This window comes from Hydra vulgaris, chromosome 03 (genome assembly GCF_038396675.1).
Source record: "Hydra vulgaris chromosome 03, alternate assembly HydraT2T_AEP".
Lineage (NCBI taxonomy): Eukaryota > Metazoa > Cnidaria > Hydrozoa > Anthoathecata > Hydridae > Hydra > Hydra vulgaris.
The window spans coordinates 22,787,501-22,814,745 of record NC_088922.1 but is presented as its reverse complement, the minus strand read 5'-3'; the positions used below and the strand labels follow the sequence as shown (position 1 = coordinate 22,814,745).

The window sequence follows — 27,245 nt, the reverse complement described above, 5'->3', positions numbered from 1 at the left end:
ATATTTTAACAATCAAAGAAAACAATTTTTTATCATCGCAACATATTTGCAATTGTATTCAGCAACACATACAAGAAAATGCAACAGAAATAAATGTTAACATTCAGAACATATACCCTAACGATTCTAGTGAATATGCAAATTATAAAAATGTTGAGAAAAACTCACACGCATGGCTAAACATAAGAAAAAACAAAATAACTGGAAGTCAACTTCCTGTGTTGTTAGGTGTTTATGGTAAAAAAAAGTTTGAATTCTATTGGAAAATTGGAAAAGAAGGACTTAATGAAAGTGATTTATTTAATAACTGGTTTAGAAATTTCCGTTGAGGTCACCATTTGAAAAAGAAGCATTGTTATTTTTTTTAAACCAGTCTTTATCTAATGCTACACCATGTGGTTTCTTTACTTTAACAGAAGATGAAACATACAGTTCAAGTCCTGATGCTTTGATAGCTCCAAATGTATTACTTGAAATAAAAATCAAAGGAGAAAATTCAAAAGAACCATTGTCAAACTTATTTAAATCACCTGCCTATTTTTTTCAAACACAAGTTCAAATGGTTCGTACACAACTAAACTACTGCTTTCTTATGTCCTATCATCCTGAATTAAAAACTGCTAAATACTTCCTTATCCAGAAAAACAACATTTTGTGGGATGTGGTAAAATTTTTAATGGACAATATCTTTTCAAACACACCAATATCAGATTGGCCACATAAAGAATACAAGTTATTTACAACGCAAAACCTCGATCAGCCATTAATTCATATTCAGGGGCAAGCCAACAAAACACACCAGTTTTTTCTGTTATTGCACTTTCTAATATTGAACCTGGATAAATATCACTGAACAAATGACTACTTCCATGAGGTGAAATACCAATTAATGCTTTTCTTGTTTGTGTGTTTTTGTAATGTTAAAACATAAGAATGTTCAAATCAAAATTAGTTGCTTGTTGAAATTTAAATTCTATGCAGTCTATAATCATATCAATTAGACCATGTCCAGCCTTGAAAAATATTTCTAGCATTATTTTTAATAAATATCCATCATCAGGATAAAGATCAACTTCATCAAACAATGTTTCTAAAAATACTACCCATGCAACAAAAGTCTATTAACTGTACTTTTGGAAACTGATAACATATGTGCCATAACTCCCAAGTGTAATGGATGACGACAAATAGTTAAAATTGAAAATAATTCAGTTCTTGTATCTAAAGCTCGATTACCAGTGCCTTTAAAATCTTGATATTCAATGGCTTGTAAATATGGATACAATCTTGATATTCAATAGCTTGTAAACATGTAACATCGAATAAAACATTAAACTTTTCAATAGATAAACCACAAAGGTATTTAAATGATGAAGGTTTATTATCTATTATAAGATTAGGATATGATAATATTGTTGATAATGAACATATTTTTTTGTTACTTTCAACTTCTTTTTGCAATTTATTTTTAGATTTTTGGAGAAATTTTACTTTTATTTGTAAGGTTTTATTTTTATTTTCTAGTCTCTTGATTTTTACATTAGCTTCTTCGTGTTTTTCTTTTAATGATTCATTGTTTTTTAATGAACTAGATAACATTAACCATGAGCGAGATCTCGTCTCGTTCTCGTTTCTCGTGAGAAATAGGACTTCTCGTGAGAAACGAGAAATAGAAAATTCTTGCGAGAAGTAGAACGAGACTTGAATATTATATTATTTTCCAAATTAAAAATTATTATAATTTACAAAATGCTTAATAACTTGTTTTTTTAATCAATTAATATTTTGACTCCGTAATTTTAATAAATCTAATTAAAAACTTAATTTGTTTTTGACAAAAACTAATTAAATTTTTAATTAGATTTTTAATTAGATTTTTTAATTAGATTTTTTTTAAAAATCTAATTAAAAAATTTTAATTAGATTTTAAATATTTTTAATTAGATTTTAAATACAAAAACTTTTTGTATAAAATGGTGCACTTTCGACTTAATTTCATTAGTTTACCAGTGGAATTCAACTTGATACATATTGTTCATATTGAAAAGAAATATTCTTGCCTCATTTCAACGATCAAAAATGTCACCAAGAAAAAACAAAATCTGGATATATTTTCAAAAAACAAGTGACGGTGCTGAATGCAAGGCGTGCAAAAAGTCTTTGAAAACAAAAGATGGAAACACAAGCGGACTTCATCGTCACCTCGAAAAAAAAACACAGCCAAGATTACGTTGAGTATTCTGAAAAAACTGACGACTCTCTTCTTCTCCCTCCTAAGAAGAAACAACGAACCATGGTCGAAATGCTTGAAACAAAGTCCAAATATGACAAAGACAATTCCATTCAAAAACAGTTTGACTCTGCAATGCTGGATTACTTTTGCACTGATCTGGCATCCTTTTTAGCAGTCAAAGGAAGAGGTTTCAAGAAATTGTTTGACATTGCAAACCCTAAACTGAGCCTTCATCACAGAACAACATATTCAAGAAAGCTTTCAATTCGGTCAAGAGAAGTTCAAGCTGGAATAAAGAGCATAATAACGGAGATTACGCCAAATCTAAAATGTGCTGCATTTACTTCTGACCTTTGGACTTCTAGAGCTCAGGACAGCTACATCTCTTGGACTTTTCATGTTATTGACGAAAACTGGAGACTACATCACTGGACACCCCATGTCCATCAGTTCCCAGGCAGACACACAGGTATCTTAATTGAAGGAAAGCTGAATTCTTTCTTAGAAGAACTAAATTTGTCTGCTGATTTGCCAATGTACTGCGTGAACGACCAGGCAAGAAACATGAAACTTGCAGTCAAATTGTCAAAGCGCCTTGACCAATACTTTTGCAACAATCATATTTTGCAATGTGCAATTCGAGACTCATTTGGAATGACTGCTGGAATGGATGATGCGTTGCAAACATGCAAAGGTTTGGCTTCTTTAACTCACCAGTCAACAGTTGCAGCTGAGTTGCTTGAATCAGAATCAGACGCTCAAGGAACCAATTTTAGACAGTTACGTCAATCTGTTGACACAAGATGGAATAGTCAACTGGATTGCATGGCTTATGTCCTACATCTAAAGAGTGTAATTATCAGCTTATGTGCAAATGAAGATTTTTTCTTCAAAGACCATCAGTGCATCACGGTGGAAATCAATCGAGGGAGCAGTAGAAATTTTGGCACCACTTAAAGAAGCTACAGAAAGGTGGTCGGCTGAGTCTATTCCAACAATTAACACTGTCGCCGATTCTCTTCATTTAATCCATGACAAAATTGATCAATTTATTGAGACGGATGGAAAAAATGGCTACGGTGTCTTGTATGCAAAAAACTTGAAAAGCTGCATTGAGAAAAGATTTCTTTTTTGTCACACTGGAAACTTATTGAGTGCTGCAGCAAACTACTTAAATCCTGCTTTTAAGGGACTTCACTTGAAGCTCTTCAAAAAATTTCAAACAACAAAAGAATGGTTAGCCTCACAGGTTAAGGATAATGTTGAGTGCCAACCTGTTGCCAGAGTCCTTTCAGCAGATTTGTCCCCTAATTCAAAACTGAAGCGCAAGTTAAACGTTAGACTTGAAAAACAAGAGCCAACATCTAAACTGAATCCTATTTTGAGCGAAATGTGTCAGTATGAGTATCTCCCTGATGCCAAAAAAGACTTTCCGATTCTTGATTGGTGGAAATTACATTCAAATACATTGCCAGAACTCTCTTCATTAGCTAGACAAATTTTAGCTATTCCAGCAAGTTCAACTAAATCAGAAAGAGTTTTTAGCTCAGGTGGAAATGTCGTCCGATCATCTAGACACAACTTACACCCAGAAAAAGTAGAACAAATCATCTTAATCAGAGAAAACATTGTCTTGTTGGAAAAGTTTGGCAAAAAAATTCTGAATTAATATTTGAAAAAGTTGTTTACATTTGACAAATGTCAATTGTGTCTATTTGTCAAAACCATGTTTACATTTTTTTTTACTTAGATTTTAATAAATTTGTTTTCATAAATTGTTAAATTTCTCGTCTCGTCTCGTTCTCGGTCTCACGAGAAGTACTAACTTTTCGTCTCGGTCTCGTCTCGGTTTGAAAAAACCTTGTCTCGCTCATGGTTAGATAACATAGAATTTAGCTGCAATTTTGAAGAACGACGCTTAAGTTTAGGAATATATTTTGAAATTATTCTTCTAGTAAGAGATTTCTGACATGAATGCACAGTAGTAGTAGGAGTTTCTTGATGAATTAGGTTGTTAACAATATCTAATTTTATTATACGAATTCAATTTTTGCTTATCAAAAGGTGTTGGTTCTTTAACTCGTTTAAATCGAATAAAACATTTATTATATTTATTTTTATAAATAATATACTGAGATGGTGGGACATCGGGTAATGAGTTGAAGTGTTCCCTTTTTTCTGAACTCCAGCGTTTACAACAAATGTGTCCGTTCTTCCAATTCATACCTTTAGTTTTTAAGATCTCTCGATATTGTGTTTGAAGATTTTCATTTTTTGGTAGGGAATAATACTTTATTTTAGCTCCATCTTCTTTTTTTGTAATTACGTTATTGTAACATAAAGATGAAGAACAAAACCACTTTATGGTGCTAATTCCTTTTTAATACTATTTATTTTAATAAGAATTATCTAATATTAGGCTAAGTTATTTGCAAAAATCAAAACAACAAAAACGCTGATCCACTTAATTTCTGTTAAAGTTAAGTTAAAATACATTTAGTTGGTTGGAGGAATCTATGGTAAAAGCTGTGTTACACTGACTTTAAACTTTTGAAAAAGTTTAAAGTCAGTTAATTATTTTTTAGGTAAATCCATAATTTATTGAAAATGACATGCACAAAGCTAAGATTTAATTTATGTTATATACATACACATGAATGAATACATACACATGTATGAATATAACATAAATTAAATCTTAGCTTTGTGTATGTCATTTTCAATAAATTATGGGTTTACCTAAAAAATACTAAACTTATTCTAAACTTTTGCAAGAGACTGCATACCATTTATCTTTTTAGCGGAAAGAGCAAATTTACAATAATAATAATATATATAATTTATAGCAAATGCTTAAGCATTTGCAAGCAGGACAACTAACGAAGTCCTCCTATGATAAATGTTAAATCGTTTTGTTTTTAATTAAAATTTTTGGAAAAAATAAGTTTAGTTGACTTTTAAAAGCGTTAACTCACGCGGCAAATACGATGGAGTTTGGAAGATGTTCCAGTCATGATGCAATTGATTGCATCATACGATGTGATTACAGAGGAAGAATTCTCTTTGTAAAAGAGTTTGCTTCGGCTTGACGTTGAAGACGATGACGTTGGCTGGTCGTAGCACGTTTAGTGCTGGAGCTAGTGAGTTTGGTTTACAAAGTTCAACCTCAAGTTCAACGAAAGCTGTTAATGTCCCAATAATGGAATGTTCTTTTTAACATGCCTAGTCCTGTGTTAGCTTAGGCTATAGCGTGTGCGACTTGGTCTTGCCACTTAAGTTGGTCATTAACAATGATATCAAGGTCACGCTCGGAGGTGGTCTCACTAAGACTTTGGCATATGCCGATGAGGTTGGTTATGGTAAACATTACGTGCGAGTCAGGCATTGTCAATAAACGCAGTGTTACTAATTCTCTTTTCAAAGAACATGGCTTTACACTTGTCCTCGTTAAAACTCATGCCCCATGTGTGGGCTTATTTAACCAGGCAATCAATGTCCTCTTGGAGAAGTTGGTAGTCAGAGGAGTCTTTAATAACGGCTATAGTTTTGTAACTTCGGCAAAGAGTTTACAGCAGTAATGAGTAAGGCTTGGCATATTGTTGATAAAGATAACAAAGAGAAGGGGTCCTATTACAGAACCTTGCGGAACACCACTGAGAACATCTAACCAATCAGAAATTTAGTTACCTTGTACGACTCTTTGACTGCAGCTGTTTAGGAATGATGCTATCTAGCTACGTGTACTTGTGTCGAAGCCTTACGCACGTAGTTTGACAAGTAGAAGCGAGTGACTAACCTTATCAAAGGCTTTAGCAAAATCAAGAAGAATCATTACAATTTATTTATTTATTTTTTTTTTTTTGTTCTTTATTACAATATTTACAAACATATCAATAAGAAAAATTACATGCAAAGAAATCGTTAAAAATAAATAAATAAAAGTAAAGGATAAAGATAAAGAACGCGGGAACTCAAAGAAGACCATACAGGTCTTGTCACGAGAACCGCTGTTGAAGAACTTTGAACTTAGTAAATATAAATAAAATAAATAAATACAAATTTTAAACTTTTCCGTTTGTGATACAAATTATTTACAAATATTACGAATAATAAAAATTAAAGTAAACAAGTAAATAATAAATCAAAATTACAACATCAGGTTTACCTTCTTCAGACAATGACACCAATTATAGCTGGCCAAGTTGCTGGACTTTAGAGCAAAAAACAGAGTTTTGTTTCAAAAACGAGTGGCTTTGTTTTCGACAAAAATAGCTCGGTTGCACTACCTGCCAAAAAGTGAAAACACTTGACGTAGAAGCTAAGATGGGAATAAAAATATCTAAAGAATGGTTTAATAATGAAGTTTCTTATTATGGTGAAAATAGAAAGCAACAGTTAAGTTCGTTACGTAAGAAAATATTTGATCACAAAGAATCTGTAGGACATCAAGCTGCATTAAAGATGGTAGAAAAAGCTAAAAAGAGACTCTGTCAAACAATATTTTAAAATCTTTAACGCGTGAGAAAATTGTAACAGCAAACATTTTTCGAACTGCATATAAAGTTGCTAAAGGAAATCTTTTAATAATTTTGAAATGGAAATTGATCTTCAAGAAATTAATGGAGTTGAATTGGGTCGTATTCCTCATTCTACAAACGCATGTATTAATATTGTCAATCATATAGGTAACGAAATGAGGAAAAAAATTATTGCAGAAGTCATAAAGTCAAAGAGTAAGATTTTAATAATTATTGATGAATCAACCACTATATGCCAAAAATCAACACTGATAGTGTACATTCGGTGCTGTGTAAAAGGCAGCGGAATGAATTCACCAATCAATTTATTTTTGGATTTAGTGGAGCCTGAAAGTGTTACGGCTAAAGGACTATTTGTTGCTTTACTTGAATTTCTTCATTCTTATGGGATGGAAGATGAATATTTGAAAAATTATTTAGTTTCTGTAGCATGCGATGGCACAGCAGTGATGTTAGGATGCAAAAGTGGCGTTTTTAAATTAATCACTGAAAAGTTTCCTTTTGTTATAGTTTGGCATTGTGCTAATCATAGACTGGAACTATCAGTTGGCGATACTATTAGGGTGATCTCAAGTATTAACAGATTCAAATCATTTCTTGATAAGCTTTACGTTGTGTATCATGCTTCCCCAAAAAATAGCAGAGAGTTACGTTCATGCGCAGAATTACTTAATATTCAGCTGCTGAAAATTGGTCGAATTTTAAATACACGTTGGGTGTCATCTAGTTTCCGTTCAGTTTTTGCAGTATGGGAAAATTACGAAGCACTTGTGAAACATTTTGAGGAAGCGATGGTTGATCCTACAAGGGACAAAAACGAAAAATCCACTTGTGCAGGTTTAAAAAAAAAATTACTTCAACAGAGTTTTTAATGGATCCAGGATTAATGTGTGATGCTCTCCAAGAATTATCGGAATTGAGTTTGGACCTACAAGAGCGCAATATTGATCTATACAAAGCAAATCAAAAAATTAAAGCTCTTGTTCAAGTATTCGAAGAAAGAAGAAATAATGGTGGTTTCTATTACAAGTTTGATTTAGTTTCAGCACAGAATCTCCGTTTTCATGGAGTTTTACTTCACAATAAAAATTCCAAAAACAATTCAGCTATTAATCCTAACGCCTTTTATATAAACCTAAAAGAGTCAATTGAAAAAAGGTTGCTTGCTGACAAAGATGTTGAATTAGCTCAGTGGGCTCGCATCTAAGATCAAAATTGGCCTGATAACATAAACAACCAAGTGACATTTGGAGAAACTGAAATCAGAAATGTGTCGTTAAGACTACAGTTAAATGAAAGAGAAATGATTCGTAGATTCGTGAATACCTGGCACAAAAAACATCCTGAAAATTTAGTTCATTTGGTACACGCTCTACATACTATTCCCATTTCCTCAAGTGAATGCGAACGAGTGAATGCGAACGAGTGAATGCGAACGAGTGAATGCGAACGAGTGAATGCGAACGAGTGAATGCGAACGAGGGTTTTCACAGATGAATCTGATCATCACACCAACAAGGGCCTCATTAATGGCAAAAACAGTTTCAACGTTGATATTCATTAAATTTGTGGGACCACCGCTAACAAGCTTCGATCCTTCAAAGTACGTTGATTCGTGGTTGCTTAGCGGAAGGCATTCAGCAGTAGACACTAAGAGCAAGGAAAGGAGACGAGAGGATATGTCCAACGAAAATTTTCAAAAACTATGGGATTTGTAATAAAAGTTTATAGTTTTGTAAAGTTTGCATTGTATATACAGTCACTGACCCCTACCCCACTCACCCCCTATCCAAAAAAAAACATATTATTATTATATATTTCGTCGTTAATAGTATTTACAATAACAATGTTCATGAATAAAAACAATATATGACGGGGGCAAAAAGAAGACGATAGTTGCCTTATCACTAAGCCCCGTAATAAATATACCGTAAATTACAATGCTAGTAAAAACCGTAAAACATACATATGCTATAAATTATTTTTTTTATTAACGCTTAAGTTTACTTTACTTACTAAAAAGACCAACAATAAAGAAGAAAAAACAAACAAACAAAAAAAAGACGAAATAAAAAAAATAAAATAAACAGAAACAAGACTAGAGACAAGATTATTTATCATAATCATGTATTTGAATAGATAATCTTAGTAATAAACAATTATTAATACTAAATTATTAATAATAGTACTCTCATTTTAAACGCTTCAGAAGAAATTTAGTTCATTGTCGTTTAGTAAAAGATTTTGCTTAAGTTTAATTTTAAATTGATTAAGCGAAGAAAGTGTTTTAAGATCATAATTTAAAAGTGTATTCCAGAGTTTAGGTCCTCGGTTTGTGATTGAGTATTTAGTGGCAGAATAGTAGGTTTTGGATTGAGTATAGTTATTATTTGAAAACCTTGTGCTGTAAATATGATTTATTTTTTTAAATAAAGAGTTGAATAAATATGGTGCCATTTTTTTATCAAGTTTAAACATAAATATAAGAACATGATAGAGATTTAATTTATAAACATTTAGAATATTAAGTTTACTAAAAAGCATTTTTGAATGAGAGAAGCGATTTTCATTTGTAATAATCCTAATGGCGTGTTTTTGTTTACATAGAAGTTTACTTAGCTTTATAACATTGGTGCTGCACCAAGCAATGTTAGCATAGTTTAGGTAACAGTGTATAAATGAAAAGTATATGTATTTAAGACAAGATTGGTTTAAGAACTGTTTAGCTTTATACAATATACCAATATTTTTAGAAACCTTATTCTCAATAACACTTATATGTTCTCTCCATGTAACATTTTCATCGAGTATTACGCCCAAAAACTTTAACGATATTTCCCTTTTTATTATATTTTTATCAATAAAAAGATTTGGAAGTTTAAGTGGAATATTTTCTTTTTTATGAACACGATGGAATAATGTGTATTTAGTTTTAGTGATGTTTAAAGATAATTTATTTATTGGCTTTAAACCATTGGGTTAGGTTATCAAGTTCTTTGTTAACTGTTAAAAATAAAATATTAATGTCCTCATGAGAATAAAACAAATTCGTATCATCGGCGAATAAAGTTGTGTTTAAAATATTAGAAAATTTATTTAAGTCATTGATATAAATTAGAAACAAAAGGGGCCCTAGAATTGATCCCTGGGGAACACCGCATGTAATAATCATATTATCCGTTTTACCACCATCGTAAGAAATATATTGCTTCCTATTAGACAAGTAACTTTTAAACCAAGCCAAATTAGAATTTTTGATGCCATAGAACTCGAGTTTGGACAAAAGAATTAAATGATTGACAGTATCAAAGGCTTTACTTAGATCTATGAAAACACCTAAAGTATACTTTTTTTCATTGAAACCTTTAAATATATCGTGGACAAGATGTAAGATTGCGTGATCAGTAGAATGACCAGATTTAAAACCAAATTGTTTATTGTACAAAATATCATTTTGGATTAAGAAAGAATAGAGTCTATTATACATAATTCGTTCAAGAACTTTTGAAATACATGTAAGAACAGAGATCGGCCTATAATTAGTAGCGTCACTAGGATCGCCTGTTTTGAAAATAGGGACCAGTAGCAATTTTTATTTTTTCTGGAAAAACTCCCTCTTTTAAAGATAAGTTGAAGATACACAAAAGCGGGATTGTAATCAGTTTTATCGAATTTATAATGATGTTACCACTTATATTGTCGACACCTATACTTTTTTTGGGCTTAATCGAAGAAACTGCGCATAGTAATTCTTCTTCAGTTAGATTTCCATTAGGCATAATATTAGTTTTATTAGAGACTAAGTATGCATCAAAGTTGGTCTTAGAGGATTCAATTTTTGATGCTAAAGACGGACCAATATTAATAAAAAATTTATTAAGTGCTTCAGCCACTAATTCTTTTTCTATAACATAGTTGTCTTTGAATTTAAGAATTTTCGGAAAATTATTTCTCTCTGGATTATTTTTACCAATAACTTCATTAATTATGCGCCAAGTACTTTGAGAATCATTTGAATGCTTTTTTAGTTGATCTGAATAGTAGTTTTTTTTTATCTTTTTATAATTGACTCAAAGAGTCGTTTGTAGTTTTTATAATTGCTTTCATTACGTAGGGTTTTTTTTTTTAAGAAATTTATTATATAATCTTTGTTTTATTTTAGAAGATTTAAGGATGTCTTTAAGCGAGACATGGTTAAGGATTTAACCATGTCTCGCTGAGACAAATGATTTGAAAATTCATATCAACTTTATACAAAAATTGTTTTAATGAATCAAAATTTTTTTGTAGACTTCTAATATTAACATGAAGAGTAGAGAATCTGTCATTATTTGAAAAAAGCTTCTTTTATTGGAAAACGGTTTCTTATATTTGTTCCCGCCTTTATGGGTATGATGTACGGGGGAGCCTACCAACAGCTATACATATAAAAATTATTTATAAATTAAATTACTAATTTCTGCCTCATTTTTGAAATATAAAGAAAAATACAGGTGAGTTCCGGCACCTTTTTTTTTAGAAAAAAAGCACTGCTTATGACAAACAATAAATTTCCTAATTTTGTTTATGGATGTTTTGCGTTGTCAAGGATGTTGCTATGGAACTTTTGAAAAAAAGTTTTATTTTTCCAAAATTAAAAAAAAAATTGGGAAGCAGCTTTTTATATTATTAACCCACAATAAATTGTCAATAAAATAAGTTAAATATCAAAAATTTAATTTTTAAAGTAGAATTTCAAAAAATATTTGGTACCCAGTGAGAACGGGACGTAAAAAAGTCGTCTTTTGAACCTTCAAAAACGTCATTTTTATGTCCGGTACCCACTGGTTCATCATCTTAAATTTTATTTATAAGTTTAAATCAATTTTTTGATACAAAAGATGACTACATCACAAGTTAAAGTTTTATAGCAAGTTAATAAGCTATATAAATTATAAAAGCTTTTTTCAGCAAACTTTACGCAAGTTCATAACATAAAATAAAAAAAGAATAATTGTTTGACTTCTTCAAATTGTGATTTCTTTTTAATAATAAGCAAAAAAATTTATTTTTAGTTTCTGATACCGTCGCCTTTTCTTTTGAATCAAAAGATAGAATCATTATTTTAAAAAGAAAAACATATTACCTCATTTTTACCAAAAAAACATATTTAAAAAAATTACATTTTACAATTTTACAAATTATTTTATTATTACAAATTATTTATTTTATTATTATTACAAATTATTTATTTTATTATTATTACAAATTATTTATTTTATTATTATTACAAATTATTTAATTATATTTTTATTACAAATTATTTTACAATTTTACAAAAATTACATTTTACAAAAACATATTACCAAAAAAACATATTACCTCATTTTTACCAAAATAAGGTAATATGTTTTCTAATTTATAGTTGACCAGTAGTAAAATGTTATTATTTCATTTTGCTTTGGCTTTATATAAGCCCTGAAAAATTAGATTTAAAAGAAAAGGCTATTGTGATCAAGCGTCTTTATTTAAAATAAATTCAACAAAAACCTGAAACTTGCAAAAGCTTTTTCTTATTGTTGCTAATGATGACACTTAATTTAATGATAATGTTTGAATAATGATAAAGCAAAATGACGTTTACTTCAAGGACGTAGATTTAATAGATTTAATATTATATATGATTAGATGGACGTTTAACGCAATAAAAGCAAAGTTATCCGTGTAATCAATTGTTATAAATAACAATAGCAATACAACAGGTATCAGCTGCGTGACGTGGGAATACTTTTATTTGATTATACGTCAAAATGAAGGCTGTCTCAAATATCAAATTAAAAAGAAATTTTATTATGTGAAATATTTTAACTTTCTATTTTATTATTTTGTTTTAAAATTAATCTAAACATTCATTAACTTCCGTATAATTTACTATTTTGTGATTTTATAGTTTGCTATTTTGTCTGAAAATTAATATAACCATTCATTACCCCCTAAAACATTCATTATCCCCCAAAGCATTCATTATCCCCCAAAGAATTCATTATCGTCCAAAATATTTACTTCAAACTATATAAAGCTTTTATAAAAGAATACTTTATCTGATTGTAAAAAAAATTAATCTGATTGTAAGAAAAAATAAAACTCAAAGCATTTAAAGTTCAAATGAGTAATATGCAAAAATAAAAAATAACAACAACAACAATAACGCATTAAATGATCGCATTGAACAGCATCTAAATCATTTCATGCAATTAATTCTGTAAATATTTGACAAGTAAAAAAAAAAAATTAGTTACAGAAATAATCAAGTTATACAAAAAACCAAGGAAACCTAAGAAAGTAAAAGATAATAAAGACATTACAAGTTTTTGAAAAGCATCCTTCATTTGGCATAAGAAAAAACAAAGTTTTGTATATCTAAAGTCACATGTCATATTTAGTCAAATTTTTGCAACATGTATACGCTGTTAAGAAAATGGTCATGACATGACAACTAAAAAACGCAACAAACAAACAGCTCAAAAATTTATTTTATCTTTTAAAAAATTTCAGTTAAGAGTGTTGTTTGGAAATCTCTGATTTCAAACATTTAAAAAATTTATTAAATAAAATTAGGTCATATAGTTATAACTATAATTAATTTTATGATACAAATAATAATAAATAAATAATAAAAATAATTAACTAAGATAACTGTTTATTTTTCTCGAGAATTGCGCGTAAAGTTCTGGAATCGCAAATGCCATCATCGCGTAGTTTTTTAAAAGTGTCGTGAAGCGCATTGTATTGTAATTGAAATCTTTTCACTAACTTCCACAAAACTATGTTGGTAACACTGCACATATATATTGCTGACAACGCATTCTAGGCAACAAAAAAAAAACCGTTTAAAAAGTGACAAAATGTGTGTGTGCGTGCGTGTGTTTAAATTTTAAATATAAATTATGGTCATATAAGTTTGGCAAGAGATACCTTTAGGCACACTTTTTTCATTATTGTGATTTTTAGAAAATTCAAAGCTTCAATAATATAAATGTATACATTTTAAATATATAGAATTTTAGACTATTGCCCAAAATCTTTCATATTGACTTATATTTCATAGCTGAGTAACTTAGTGATATATTACGTCTAGTAATAGATGTATTCATGTCATACATTTTTATTTGTAGTTATTTCTGAAAAATACATTTTATTTTGCAGTTATTTCTGAAAAATTTTCAAAAGAAATAGATATAATTAAATTTATTCAAACTAAACATCTGCGTCTCAATATTTATCGACTGATACAAAATATGCATTAGTCTGTATATGAACACATATTTATGCCAACATTTATGTAGCAATTTATATGTACATTTATTATTACATTATTATTAATATTGATGTTAAACACTGTGGATCTTCTTATGCCCAGTTCTGAGATCAAACCCAATTCATTGTGTTAATTGTACTTACTTTAAAGCTACCTTATTCAAGAACTCAAAAATAAATGTCCATCCAGAATCAACAACTGAGGACGTTGTGTGCCAATGTTTTCCGAAATTATTTTGGTAAATTATAGCTTTGCTAGGCCTAGGCAAATCATTTTTCACCTTGACGTCATTAAAGATACTAAAATACTTTGACGCGTTTACTTTATTTATGCACTGATCTTGTACTGAGGTTGTGCATTCAAGTTGTCACAGATTAAATCTATGCTCATGCCAGCACTTAATTAAAGACCACCATTGATTGCTTGGAAGTCCTTTTCTCAAGGTTCAGTTTATGCTTTCTGGCAAGTTTCCCGGCATAATTTAAGAACTGTGCAGATGAGGAGGCTACTTAAATGTCGTTATAACCCTCTCTCAACTCTATAACTTCGAAACAAGGTGAGCGTAGTACTACCAGGGACGTGGTGGGGATGGAACTCAAAACCTCTTACTTACAAGCGAGTGCTCTACCACTACACCTTTATCACATTACTTATATACAGCATGTCGTATATTATAGTAAAAAATGTCTTATTAATTTAATAAAATGTTCAAAATTTACAAGAGATTTTAACATATGGTAAAAACCATATGTTAATATTTGTAACCTAACTCTAATCCTAGGCATGGGTAACATATGGGGGTAATATCCAGGACCTTAAAAACTTGTCAAAAATCAACAAAGTTTCTGGTTCGCTGCTCTAAATAAATGTCTTTGTGTTAATGTAGTGGTGCGTTCACTGACTTATACGCAATCAAAGATAGTGGACAGGATTGAGTGTTAGGCAAAATAACATCAATTTACCCTATTTCAAACTTTTTAACAAATGCTTTCTTTTTGTTTAGAATAGTTTTTTATTTCTGAAAATATTTCAAAAGAATTAAATATAATCTAATTTATTCTGACTAGACATCTGGGTCTCAATATGATACAATATGAAGTGAGCTGAAACAGCAAAAAAATATTATTTTGTTTTATTTACCTTATTTTATCTATTTTTAAATCTTTTAATTCTATACCTGATTTATAAAGTGATTTACCAATACTAATAACAATGAACAGAAGCATTCATATTAACTTAAATAATTTAAATATCAATGAACTATGACTAATTAAAAGAAACGATTCATATTTAACAAAGATACTTTTTAGATATCCAAAATATTTTTATTAAGTCAAAACTTAAATGCTGGATTCAAGGTAATTCATCATTACTTTATAAAACTTGGTCACACTATTTAAACTAAAATTTGTATGTTTATATATTATTTTGTAGATAGTCAAATAACTCTTATAATCATAAAAAAAATATCAAAACCATAATCTGTTGAAATTTTAGTAGGAAAAATCCTTAAAATTCTGGAGCAACTGTATAACTCAGAATTTGCTTTTAATGGATTAAGCTCATTAAAAAACTGATGATCTTTTTTTTTGTGTAAGGTTCAAACAATTGTATTATATATAATTACATTTAATGGTGTTATTTGATTTAATTAACCAACAAAAATTAAATATTAAATAATAATAATTAAATAAAAAATCAAATTAAATAAAAAATAAAAATAAAATAAGTGTAAAATTCAACATGAAAATAAAAAAACATGAAAATAAAAAAACTTTAAATCAGAAAATACTATAAAAATTTAAACTCTACAAAACAAAATAAAACCAATGAATACCTGTAAAACTACAATTATGCTATCAACACCATTATTCTTCTTACGAAGAAATGGATAAAATTCAACTTCAAACTCATCAGTCATGCACTTGAGTTCTGTTTCGATGCTATGGAAATCACTGGTACAGACTGAAGGAGCAACATTTAAATGGATCAAATTAGAATATTTTATAAGGTTATTTTTGCAACAATCAAAAGAAGAACTCATTCGTATCAATGTTAGATGTTCTGGAATATTATTATTTAATACAGGAACATAAAAATCTTCAATTAAAACTAGTTCAGCAAATGTTTTACTATCTTTTAAAAGAACACTAGTCAGAGTGACTATGTCACATTTTACTTTCCATTTTGATACTATAGTTGAGCAATATGAATTTTTCCTCAGAACTCCACAGCTTAACCTAAAAAAAAAACTTCAATTAAAACATAATGATAAACATTAAATAATATTAAAAACTTAATAATAAAAAAAATAATAATAACCTAAAAAGTAAACCTGGACGGCATTGTTAACCATTCCATAACCACATAAGCCTCATAACCAGCAAGTTCATAGAACTCTTCAACAACTTCAAACAGTCTTAATGAATGGTTTAGTTTATCTGAGTCATAAAGAACAAAAACAATTTCATTTTCTTGTTTAAAATCATTCAACTTCATCGTTTTAATATACTCAGCAGCAAGTTCAAGACTGGCTAGATAGTATCCAGTTTCAGATAACATATAACTAGGGTTAGAAAAATTTCTTAGAAATTGGATATTAGAAAAAAGCTTCTTAATTCGTGCTTGAATAGTCACATAAACCAAGACATCCATAAACTCATCTGAAAAAATACCTTCAAATAATTATAAATAATACAATGTATGCAATTTAAACTTTATTCAAGTCTTTATTGCAGCTATCAAACTTAAAAGTTAAAATTTTACTAATCTTTTTTTAAGTAAAATATTTTCACACAAATATTTAAAAAATAATAATATCCAAAACTTAAATTAACGAGTGAATGAATAAATTAATGAGTGAATGAATAAATTAATAAGTGAATGAATAAATAAACATATTCTCATAAATTAAAAGAATGCAAAATGCAATCACAATCAATTAAATGATAAAGAATTCTCCTTAAAAAAAAAGGTCACCAAATTTCTTAATTTAAAAAACAAGATTTTGATTTGAAGAATGACATCTTGTGTGAGAAGATATTTTTATATTATTTGCAAAATATCAGTAAGTACTGTTTTTACTAATTTTAATTGACCCAATCAGACACACCTAGTATTTCCAACCTCAGTCTTTCTTTTTCTTTCTTTTTTTCTCTCTTTCTCTTTCATTGTTTCTTTCTTTCTTTTTCTGTCTCCAACTCTCTCTTTCTCTCTCTCATATATGCATATATGTGTGTGTGTGTGTGTGTGTGTGTGTGTGTGTGTGTGTGTGTGTGTGTGTGTGTGTATGTGTTGTTATTAAACATTTTCAGATATAACTATATATAATTCATTTTATAACGTTTACTTCTTAATATATTGCAACCAAATTATATATTTTTGATAAAAAGTAGCCAAGGTATATTTAATGATTTTTAAGTTTTTATTTTTATTTTTCTTATTTTATTTTGCTTAATTATGAAACTTTATCTAGGTTGAGTTTTTCACTCACTCTTTTGAGGAGTTGTTCAAATACCAGTGTTACTCTTTAAGAGTATATTATATGAGATAATATATATTTATTATATGAGATAACCTACTTAAATCTGAATCAAGTTTATGTTTTTTTTGCTATACATATCTTGTACCTGGTTGTCCTCATAACTGTAAACCCACCAGTGCAGTGGCTTATATTACTTCATAAGCATTCGTATTCGAAGAGATCTCTTCAAGCTGAGCAGTTAAAAAATTTTTTTTACATAAGTACTTAGTTTTCTATACTAATTATATTTTAGTGAAAATTATATATAGGTTGCTTTTGGAATTAAAAATAGCAAAATGGCTGCAGAAAATTTGATTGATTTATCTACTTTTTGTTTATCTACAGGGGGAAATTCTCTCAAAGTCATAGTTGACACACCAAAAAAATAAAGCATAACAAAGTTCTACTCAGCAGTTTCTTCTTGAAATATGCAATTATAGGCTGTGCTAGAGCTGTCAAATAGAAAAACAAAAGAGATCGCTGCTACTCTACGCAGAGGTTTAGGAAGTAAACTTTCAATTTAACCTAATACTTTTTGTTGTCTTCCTGAATTACAAAATTATATTTTCCATTATTAATTGCACAGAAGTGTGAGTTTGTTGACAGTATAGGCCATGTAATTTTGGGAGATATTGTATATGTTCAATATGTTTCAAATAAATTGCTGAAACCATCTATGAAAGACTTCATGAACTACATAAATCCTCAACTTTTAAATTTAAAAATTAAAAATTAAAAATTTTTGCAATGTAAAAAATTGTTGTTTTTCTAGCAAGTTACAACCTGACTTCAAACAAGCAACAACAAATTTTAAGAATTCCTTTCTTTCATTTTTAAAATTTGAAATTAATGCACAAGAGGTTGCATTAAATTTAAAAAAAAAATAGAATGTGAAAAGTCAACATTCTACTGCATCATATACAGCCATATATGGAATACCATAACCAAGGATTAACCATAACCAAGGATTAGGAAACTTTGCTGAACAGTGTGGAGAAAGTATTCATGCAAAGTTTAAACATGGATTAGGTTTAAGAGTCAAAAAGAGCATCCAGATTATAACGACAAATACTATTAGCAATTTAGAGCAAAAAACAGTTAATTTTGATTATAATTTATGTGTATATTTATATCATATATATACATACAGAGATGTAGTCAAGACAGTAAAGACCAAGATCAGGACTAAGACCAAGACATTTGAGCTCAAGACCAAGGCCAAGACTGAAGGCTTCAAGACTAAGACATCAAAAAATCAACCCAAGACCAAAACTTTAAAAGTTTTTACAAGATCAGGATCAAGACTCTCATTGGGAAGTTGCGTCGATCTATGGTTTGTTAATAATAACTAATCTATTTATTGAGTTGCTATTTTTTGTAAGATTGAAAAAAGTAAAAGACAGTAGAGGTCCGAGACCAAGACCAATACTCTAGGCTTTCAAGACCAAGACAGTTAAATATGAGTCTCGAGACCAAGACTTTGGTGTTGAGACCTACATCTCTGTATATATATATATATATATATATATATATATATATATATATATATATATATATATATATATATATATATATATATATATATTTATATTCACAAACAGAAACACTAATCCTGGAAGTAAAAAAATCAAAATTAGAGCAAAAAATCAGAGCAAAAACAGAAAAAAAATGGGATTTCACAGATTCTACTGAACTAGGAGGAAATATAACAACTGAAAATGCCAGTATATATATATATATATATATATATATATATATATATATATATATATATATATATATATATATATATATATATATATATATATATATATATATATATATATGGCCAGTATATATAAATATATTTATATATATATTTTTAAACAAATCTACTGTCCCTCTTTTAAATCCAGTTTTTAAAATTTCAAAAAATGAAATCGGAAGAATCAGTAAATTTATTTTATCTAACATTATTGTTGTGCTGAAAAATATTCTTCTCAATCAATTGGAAAAGCATGCAAAACGTTTTAGATTGGTTCAAAGGTAAAAACAAACATTTTTATAAATTTAAAATTTTTTGACATTATTGATTTTTATCCCGAAAATCATTGTTGTTTAATAATGAGCAATCTTGGATTTAAAAGAACAGTGGTTTGTTTGATGTTGCAATGGGTGCTATTGATGGCGCAGAGGTATGTGAGCTTGTCAGAATTTTTCTTCTTTTTCAGCTCTCAGCATTATAACAAAACAGAATTTGGTGGAGAAAATAGGTCAGCAGTTTTTAAAAATGCCACTTTATGGATGCAATAAAAAAACATACAAATTATTATATATAACAATGTATATTATACAAATTTTTTAAAATAACAATCTTTCTATCTCTATAGAATGTAACATGAAGTTTGTGAACTTTCTTGACAACACACTTAACCTCAATAACCAATCTTTTAGAACATTTCGTAAACCAAATGATGAACTAAGTTATATACATGTTGATTCCATTTTGTATAAGGATGCATTAAAAAAGTCTGGTTACAAATTCAAAGTTAATTATATTCCAAAACTTATACAACCTCTACCAAAAATTCGTAAGCGCAATATAATCTAGTTTAACCTCCCATATAGTAAAAATGTTTCTACCAAAATGGTAAACTCTTTTTGGATTTAATAGACAAACACTTTCCAGTTAGCCATAAATACCACAAGATTTTTAATAAAATACTCTAAAGGCGAGTTACAGCTGTATGCCAAACATCAAATCAATAGTTAACTCTCATAACCATTATATAAAAACCTCTCTAAATCAAGAATGCCTTGTAAATAACATAGTGTATCAAGCCACTTTGTACCCAGGCACTTCGGATGGGAATGAAATGTGTATTTTGGAGTTAGTGAAACCACATTCAAACTTAGAAATGCTAACCATACAAAATCTTTTAATATCAAAAAATATTAAAATGATACTGAACTATCTAAGAAAGTATGGAGATTAAAAGAAAGTGGAGTAAGCTCGACAATTGAATGAAAAGTTATAAAACATTGCAGATCTTACAATCCCACAGTAAAACGATGCAACCTATGCCCATATGAAAAGTATGTCATAATATCTTACACCAATGATAACTTATAAAAAATGACATAAAAGCAAATTTCTTCTTTCAAAGTTTGATATGGGTGATTTGGCAGTCAATTTTTTAGATTTTTCATTTTTTCTTTTTGTTGTTTGCTGTTATGACAACAAAACAAACTTTACTGTTATTTTATATTTCAATGGGTTTTTTATTTCTTGATTTTGTATTACAAGGCTGATTTCATGCCTTTAGGCATGAAACTATTAGTACCATAAAAAGTTGTACTTTCTTTGTTTATAAACTTATATATATATATATATATATATATATATATATATATATATATATATATATATATATATATATATATATATATATATATATATATATATATATATATATATATAGTGTATATATATATGTATATATATATGTATATATATATGTATATATATATATATATATATATATATATATAAATATATATACATATATATATATATATATATATATATATATATATATATATATATATATATATATATATATATATATATATATATATATATATATATGTATATATATATATATGTATATATATATGTATATATATATGTATATATATATATATATATATATATATATATATATATATATATATGTATATATATATATATATAATTATATTTACTGGTCTAAATTAAATGCTTAGCTGCAAATGTAAAATATACTGAAATTTATATACCTATAGTAAAGGTCTTTAATTTACCATTTGTAGTAACATATAGTAAAAAACGGCACTTGAATACTCAATGACATCTAACAAATTAAAGGTCAGATAATGCTAAAATCCATTAAACTCATTAAATTTATTGTTTTTTTTTAAAAAACCACAAAAATACAAATTAAAAGACTGGAACATTTTAAAAAAAATTCTAAATGTTTTTATGATTATTTTTTTATTGCAAAACATGCACGGAGTGTCGCTATATCGACTATTTTATAGCCTGCTGCTACAAGAAAGTGCTGCTACATCAACAATCCTATAGCCTGCTGCTACAAGCAAAATTGCTTAGAGAAAAAGTTTTTAATAGAAAATTAAATAAAAGAAATGTTTTAAAATAAAAAAGAAAACAAAAATTATTAGTTAAAGTTAAAAAAATCAATACATATTAATAGCTTTATGAGTTATTTTTACACTATTTTAATTTAATAAAAACAGAAAAAAAAAAGCAAATCAGGCAGCTCGTTCGCAGAAGGGAAAAAAAAAAATTAAAAAGTAAAACAAAATAAATTGATTAAATCTTCATAATAACCAAAAAAAAAAATCACACACAGATCACACATTAAGTCCAGTAGACCACAAGTTGGTTCAAAAACATGACTTGCTTCTTTCCACAATTTTAAGGGCAATGTTGTTTTGAAAAACTCCAATAGTTGGGAACTGATTGATGGTTCAGCTGGTTTTATACCTTAGAGTGAAGAAGGACGCTTATAATAAGCATCTAAACTCCAAAGAAAAATCCATTTAAAAGATTGTTTTAAAAGAACGTGAATGGGGTCTGATCCATTAGTTGCAGCTTGTCATATTTGCACTAATCAGGAAAACCTTAAGATTTCAAAATGTTACAAACAATATATTATTGTTAACCATATTACTGTTATTAAAAATAACATGTGGTTACATAACCATGTTATGTAACAACAAGTTATTGTAAGTAACAATAATATGGTTGTTATGTAATAACATGTTGTTGTTAGTAACAATAACATGGTTGTTATGTAACAACATGTTGTTGTTAGTAAAAACAACATGGTTGTTATGTAACAGCATGTTTTTGTTACTAACAGTAGTTAAACAAGTTCACATTTAGTGAAATTGATCTATTTTAATATCTGTGTAAATCTTGGTATAAATGTTACTTTAAAAAAGTTCTTGGTATGCTTCAAGATCTTTGCGCTCGAACTATCCAGATCTAACTTTACCAACTACTTTTCAATTTTTCATCCAAAAAAAAATTATGAAATAAAAAGTACCTGCACTGGTGACTGAAACCTGATCTAAAGATGCCATTTTATTCATAATTGCTTGAGCAGCAAGAATAAGAAACCGCATTTTCTGTGTTGGAAGCTTAGCAATTTCTAGTTTTTTCAGTTTAACAATAGCTTCCTTGTATGGACATACAGATGGATCTATATAGCATGGCTTGACTCCAATTTCTTTAAGAGTAAGTTTGGATAAATGTTCATACTGCTTATGAAGTAAAATATCAAATGGAGATTTGCTAAAAACTTGTTGCGATATATGAGGTATAAGATGGCCTTCAATAATTCCCTAAAATAAAAACTTCATTCAAAAATTTTACTTGAATTGAGACATGAACAACTTTATTTTCCATTCATCAGAAGTTTTAACATTTAGCAGAACACCAGAATTTCTAAGAAACTCTAGTAATTTCTAAGTAACTCTAGTAATTTCTAGGTAACTTTTTTTAAACTATCTTTTGGTTTATTTTAAATGTGGTTTATTAATTTTAAAACATTAAAATTGTCAAACATAATTATATATAAAAAATATAAGTGTAAAAAGTGTAAAAAATATAAAATAAAATTATCTTTGATTAGTTATGATCAAATAATTTTATTTTCTCATCATTTTTAGATAATCCTTGTTATATGAGTTTTATATACTTTTTAAATTTAATAAATGTGTTTTAAACGAGTTTATAAATATCTCATTCTTCTTAACAAACATGGTTAACTAAGCTTTTATTTTGTAAAGTTTAACTTTTACTTATTTTAGAAGTTTTTATATGCAGTGCCAATTATTTATTCCCTTAATTATAAAAACAAAGCATAAGGCTATTTCAATACAATTTCAATACACTATTTCAGTATGATGTCACATATATATACAATTATAGCCAAAAAGACTCAACCACCCAATTTTTGTAGAAAATATTTTTGACATCTGAAGATTATGTAAGCATCTGTCTTCCTGACACAATCATTCTCTTTTTTTCACCAGTTATATTGAATAAGTAAAGTCACGTGTTTCTGATTTGCTTTACTCTTTATCAAACTTTTTTCATAATATCTTTGATTTTTCTTTACACTGCAGATTTTTTTGTTAAATTAAAACATTTAACTTTTTCTATAAGATTTTTAACTTTTCAACCACAATTGTAACTCTCTCGCTTTTTACATTTGCAGCTAAGCATTAAATCTGTCTACAATACATGTTCTGTTGGCATTTTATTCATTTGATCGGGACTGTCAACTACACTTATACACTTTTCGTTTTCTTGGCTGCTTCAAACCTTATAAAGTTTGACACTAGAAACTAAATTCTCTGTTGTTCTGCGCTGTGTATTTTTTTAGAAATTGCAGTGAGTTACACACATATACATGCCTAGACATCAGCAGAATTTTCGACAAAAAAAAAAATGACTATAAAAAAAATATGACTCCATTTTTGTACTGTATAATGTACACATTTATTACTAGAAAATATTTTAATTCAAAAGACAACATACATGAACATAAAAGAACTTAAAACTCACAGTATAAAACATGTTTTAGTTCTTTGAATGGGCGCCTAAAATTTTTAGAATAGCCTCTATTATCTTCACAGCAATGAGACAACAAGAGACTTGCAATATTCGGGTATTGTTTTATGACACCATGCTTTCAGTATGGCTTTATTCAAATCTGCTAGCAAGGTTGGGTTCTGTTTAGAAACTGCTGCTATCAACTTTACCTAAAAGTTTTCAATGGGGTTTAAATTAGGTGAACTGTAACATTATTTATATTTTCCTGGACCCATGACTTGACAATTTTTGTCTGATAGCAATTTACTCTGTCATGCATAAAAATATCAAACTTTCTATTTTGAAACCAATTAGACACATCTTCAAAATTTCCAAATAATTTCCAAAATTTACAGAACTTGTTGTAAACAATGTAAACCACCACAACTGTTGGCAGCGATAACATTCTAAATTATAGTTGCTGGATATTACTTAACAGAAGAAGCAACATATTGGGGATTGAAGCATGAGTTTGATAACAGGCAGACATTGGCTTTTTGTTCAGCAAACTCCTTAACTTGTGCTTTGTCTAAGAACATGACAGTTTTATTGTTCTTATGATCTTAGTTGTATTTTTAATGAACATTAACTATTTAAATTAGACATAAAATGTAACATCTTTCCTGTCATATCAAACTTTTACAACTTTTTAGTGTACTTTCTGGTGTCTCTTTTGATGTCCTAGAGTTATTTTACAATCATGGAAGTGTTATTTGATTTGAGTTTTTTTTCTTTTAGAGCTTCAAAAATTAAGTTAAAAATAAGCATCATGCCCTGATGTTATCACAGAACACATAGGATTTTTGCTAAATAAGTGTCAAATGTCAGCAAGAAGTGCCAAATAACCACTATGCTTGGTAACCATTGTGCTTGGTAGCCTTTCTGATCAACATTTTTAAACTTATCCAATCATCAATCATGTAGAGAAACATTTTAACAGTCAAATCTTTGTGTTTTAAAAATAATAATAAAAACTGTTTCTAATTTTGTAAAAAATTTGAAGCAATTTTTATTATTATTATTATTATTATATGAGAAATAGGTGTCTTTAATGCAGCACTCATTGAAAAAAAGTTTAACTAACAATCATTTAAAAAAGCAATTAAGGAAGCAATTAAGTAAGGAATGTTCTTCAAAGTCTAATTGTGTATCATGTTGTTAATTTTTGTTGTGTTAATTCTTGGTTTTCCACAGCATTTTCTTGAATTATTGCTATTTATGTTTATTCTATAGGCATTTTCTGATCTAAATCCATAAAAAAAACCCAAACCCTCAGTTATATGATGTCAAATAGCCAATCTAAGAGTGCTTTTATAATTGTATGCATACACATCTATAAACATATTCATACTGATTATGGTCAGCATAATTGTAGGATTATGGTCAGCATAATTGTATGATTAAGGTCAACATAGTAAATATATTCTACTGACTTATTTTTCAAATGCTGACTTTAATTCAGACACTTTTTCTTACAGAATTAAAAAAAAGAATAATGAAAAAAATAATTTTTGTTTTTGCTATAATGAATGTCCTTAATACATAATGTCTGCTCAACCTATAAACCTCTGTCCATGTACTGAAAGGGATTTAGTTTACTGAAGATAATATAAAGCAGTTTTTGATAAGATCATTTGGTTTTCTGCAAGTGCATTTTCAATATTACAACATTACATTCAATATTATAATCCTTATTAATTACTACACTAGTTTTCATTTTTATATTTGAAGTATTTTACTTTAAACATTACATTGTGAGTTTGTTTAGAAGATGATAAGAATTTCATTCACCTGGCTGCTACTATCTAGGTGTTGTCTGTCTAACAATTGTATAAACTCATTACATGAATAACTAATATATCACTCATCACATGAATAACTAATATACACCCATTTCACAGATTACCTGAAGAGTAAAAGTATAATAAAAAACATAAATATGAGATATCAATTTAAGATATTATACATGGTATTCTTATTTTATTTACATTATGTTAAACTATTAAAATATTTGATTTATATCTATAATTATTGCAAACACTTTGGTTGTAAAAGCAATGAGGTTGTCAATGTCTCTACTACTGATAGTTTCAAAAAAACCTAGACCAATACTATTACCCTAATACTAATCCTTTAATACTATTACCCTAGCTGTATCTAATACAATAACCCTAGCCGTATTTAATACAAGTACCATAGATGTAGCTAACATAATTGTAACCCAGCCCATCATTTTCAGTGGTTGTGTTGCTGCAACTATACAAATTAGCTGCAGCAATAAATCAGAGTTTATAATAAAACTGTTGAGTTCACATCTGCTATGTTCCATTTAAACTGAAATTATTACTAAAAATAATAATGATATTAAAAATAATATCAAACAATTCGAACTTGATTTAACTATTTGAACAGTTATTGTTTGTTTTAAAAAGGTTTTGTGAGTGTAATGAAATTGATACAAAGAGCTTACTTAGTGTCTAACTAGAATAAAAAACCAAGTAAAGCAGTAAAGAGTTTGACATATCTAAATATTTCTCAGATTTAGTCTTTAGTTCAAATTTAATTTAAATTCAGCTTTACTACAGAATAATATTAACAGCATTACATAACATTATAAATACTAAATTTACAATACATAAAATTATAAATACTACTCACATATATTTGATCTCTGGTTATATCTTTTTGCATAGCACTGCTTCGACATAAATGTCCATATTTTGTCATAATATGTTCAGAAAGAGCACCAACAAACTCATGGTAACAATTATTGTACAGGATTTGACTGTCATTTTTGTTCCAACAGAACTGAATAAATTCTCTCATCTTAATACCTTCAAATGATGGAGATGCGATGCTGGTTATTTCGCTTACCAAATTAGAAAACTCACTATCTAAAAGTGGATCTTTTTCGATAAAAAAAAATGTCTGTGAACGAAGCATTTGAATATCTAACTTTTGATTCATATTTGCTTTAAGGAAATTATTTTGGTGTAACCATTCACTGTCCC

The 27,245-nt window shown here is 28.3% G+C and overlaps 2 protein-coding genes across 2 annotated transcripts in view; one reads left to right on the top strand and one right to left on the bottom strand.

Moving 5' to 3' along the window:
• The first annotated feature begins 6,827 nt into the window (after positions 1–6,827).
• Positions 6,828–7,643, top strand: LOC136078567 (E3 SUMO-protein ligase KIAA1586-like). Its single transcript, XM_065794344.1, has one exon. It carries the CDS (start codon positions 6,828–6,830, stop codon positions 7,641–7,643), a length of 816 nt encoding a protein of 271 aa, XP_065650416.1.
• Positions 7,644–13,045: 5,402 nt separating this feature from the next.
• Positions 13,046–27,245, bottom strand: part of LOC101239998 (uncharacterized) — a 22,416-nt gene continuing 8,216 nt past the window's right edge. Inside the window, exons 3-7 of the mRNA XM_065792672.1 lie at positions 26,893–27,244; positions 22,682–22,979; positions 16,404–16,731; positions 15,906–16,308; positions 13,046–13,617 (exon numbers count right to left, since the gene is read on the bottom strand). Of these exons, the coding sequence (XP_065648744.1) occupies positions 13,438–13,617; positions 15,906–16,308; positions 16,404–16,731; positions 22,682–22,979; positions 26,893–27,244 (1,561 nt within the window). The 3' untranslated portion in view covers positions 13,046–13,437. The remainder of the gene's footprint in view (positions 13,618–15,905; positions 16,309–16,403; positions 16,732–22,681; positions 22,980–26,892; position 27,245) is intronic.

Bases quoted from the DNA above. Each gene is read 5' to 3' on its own strand.
- LOC136078567 (XM_065794344.1), top strand. From the start codon at position 6,828: ATGGAAATTGATCTTCAAGAAATTAATGGAGTTGAATTGGGTCGTATT.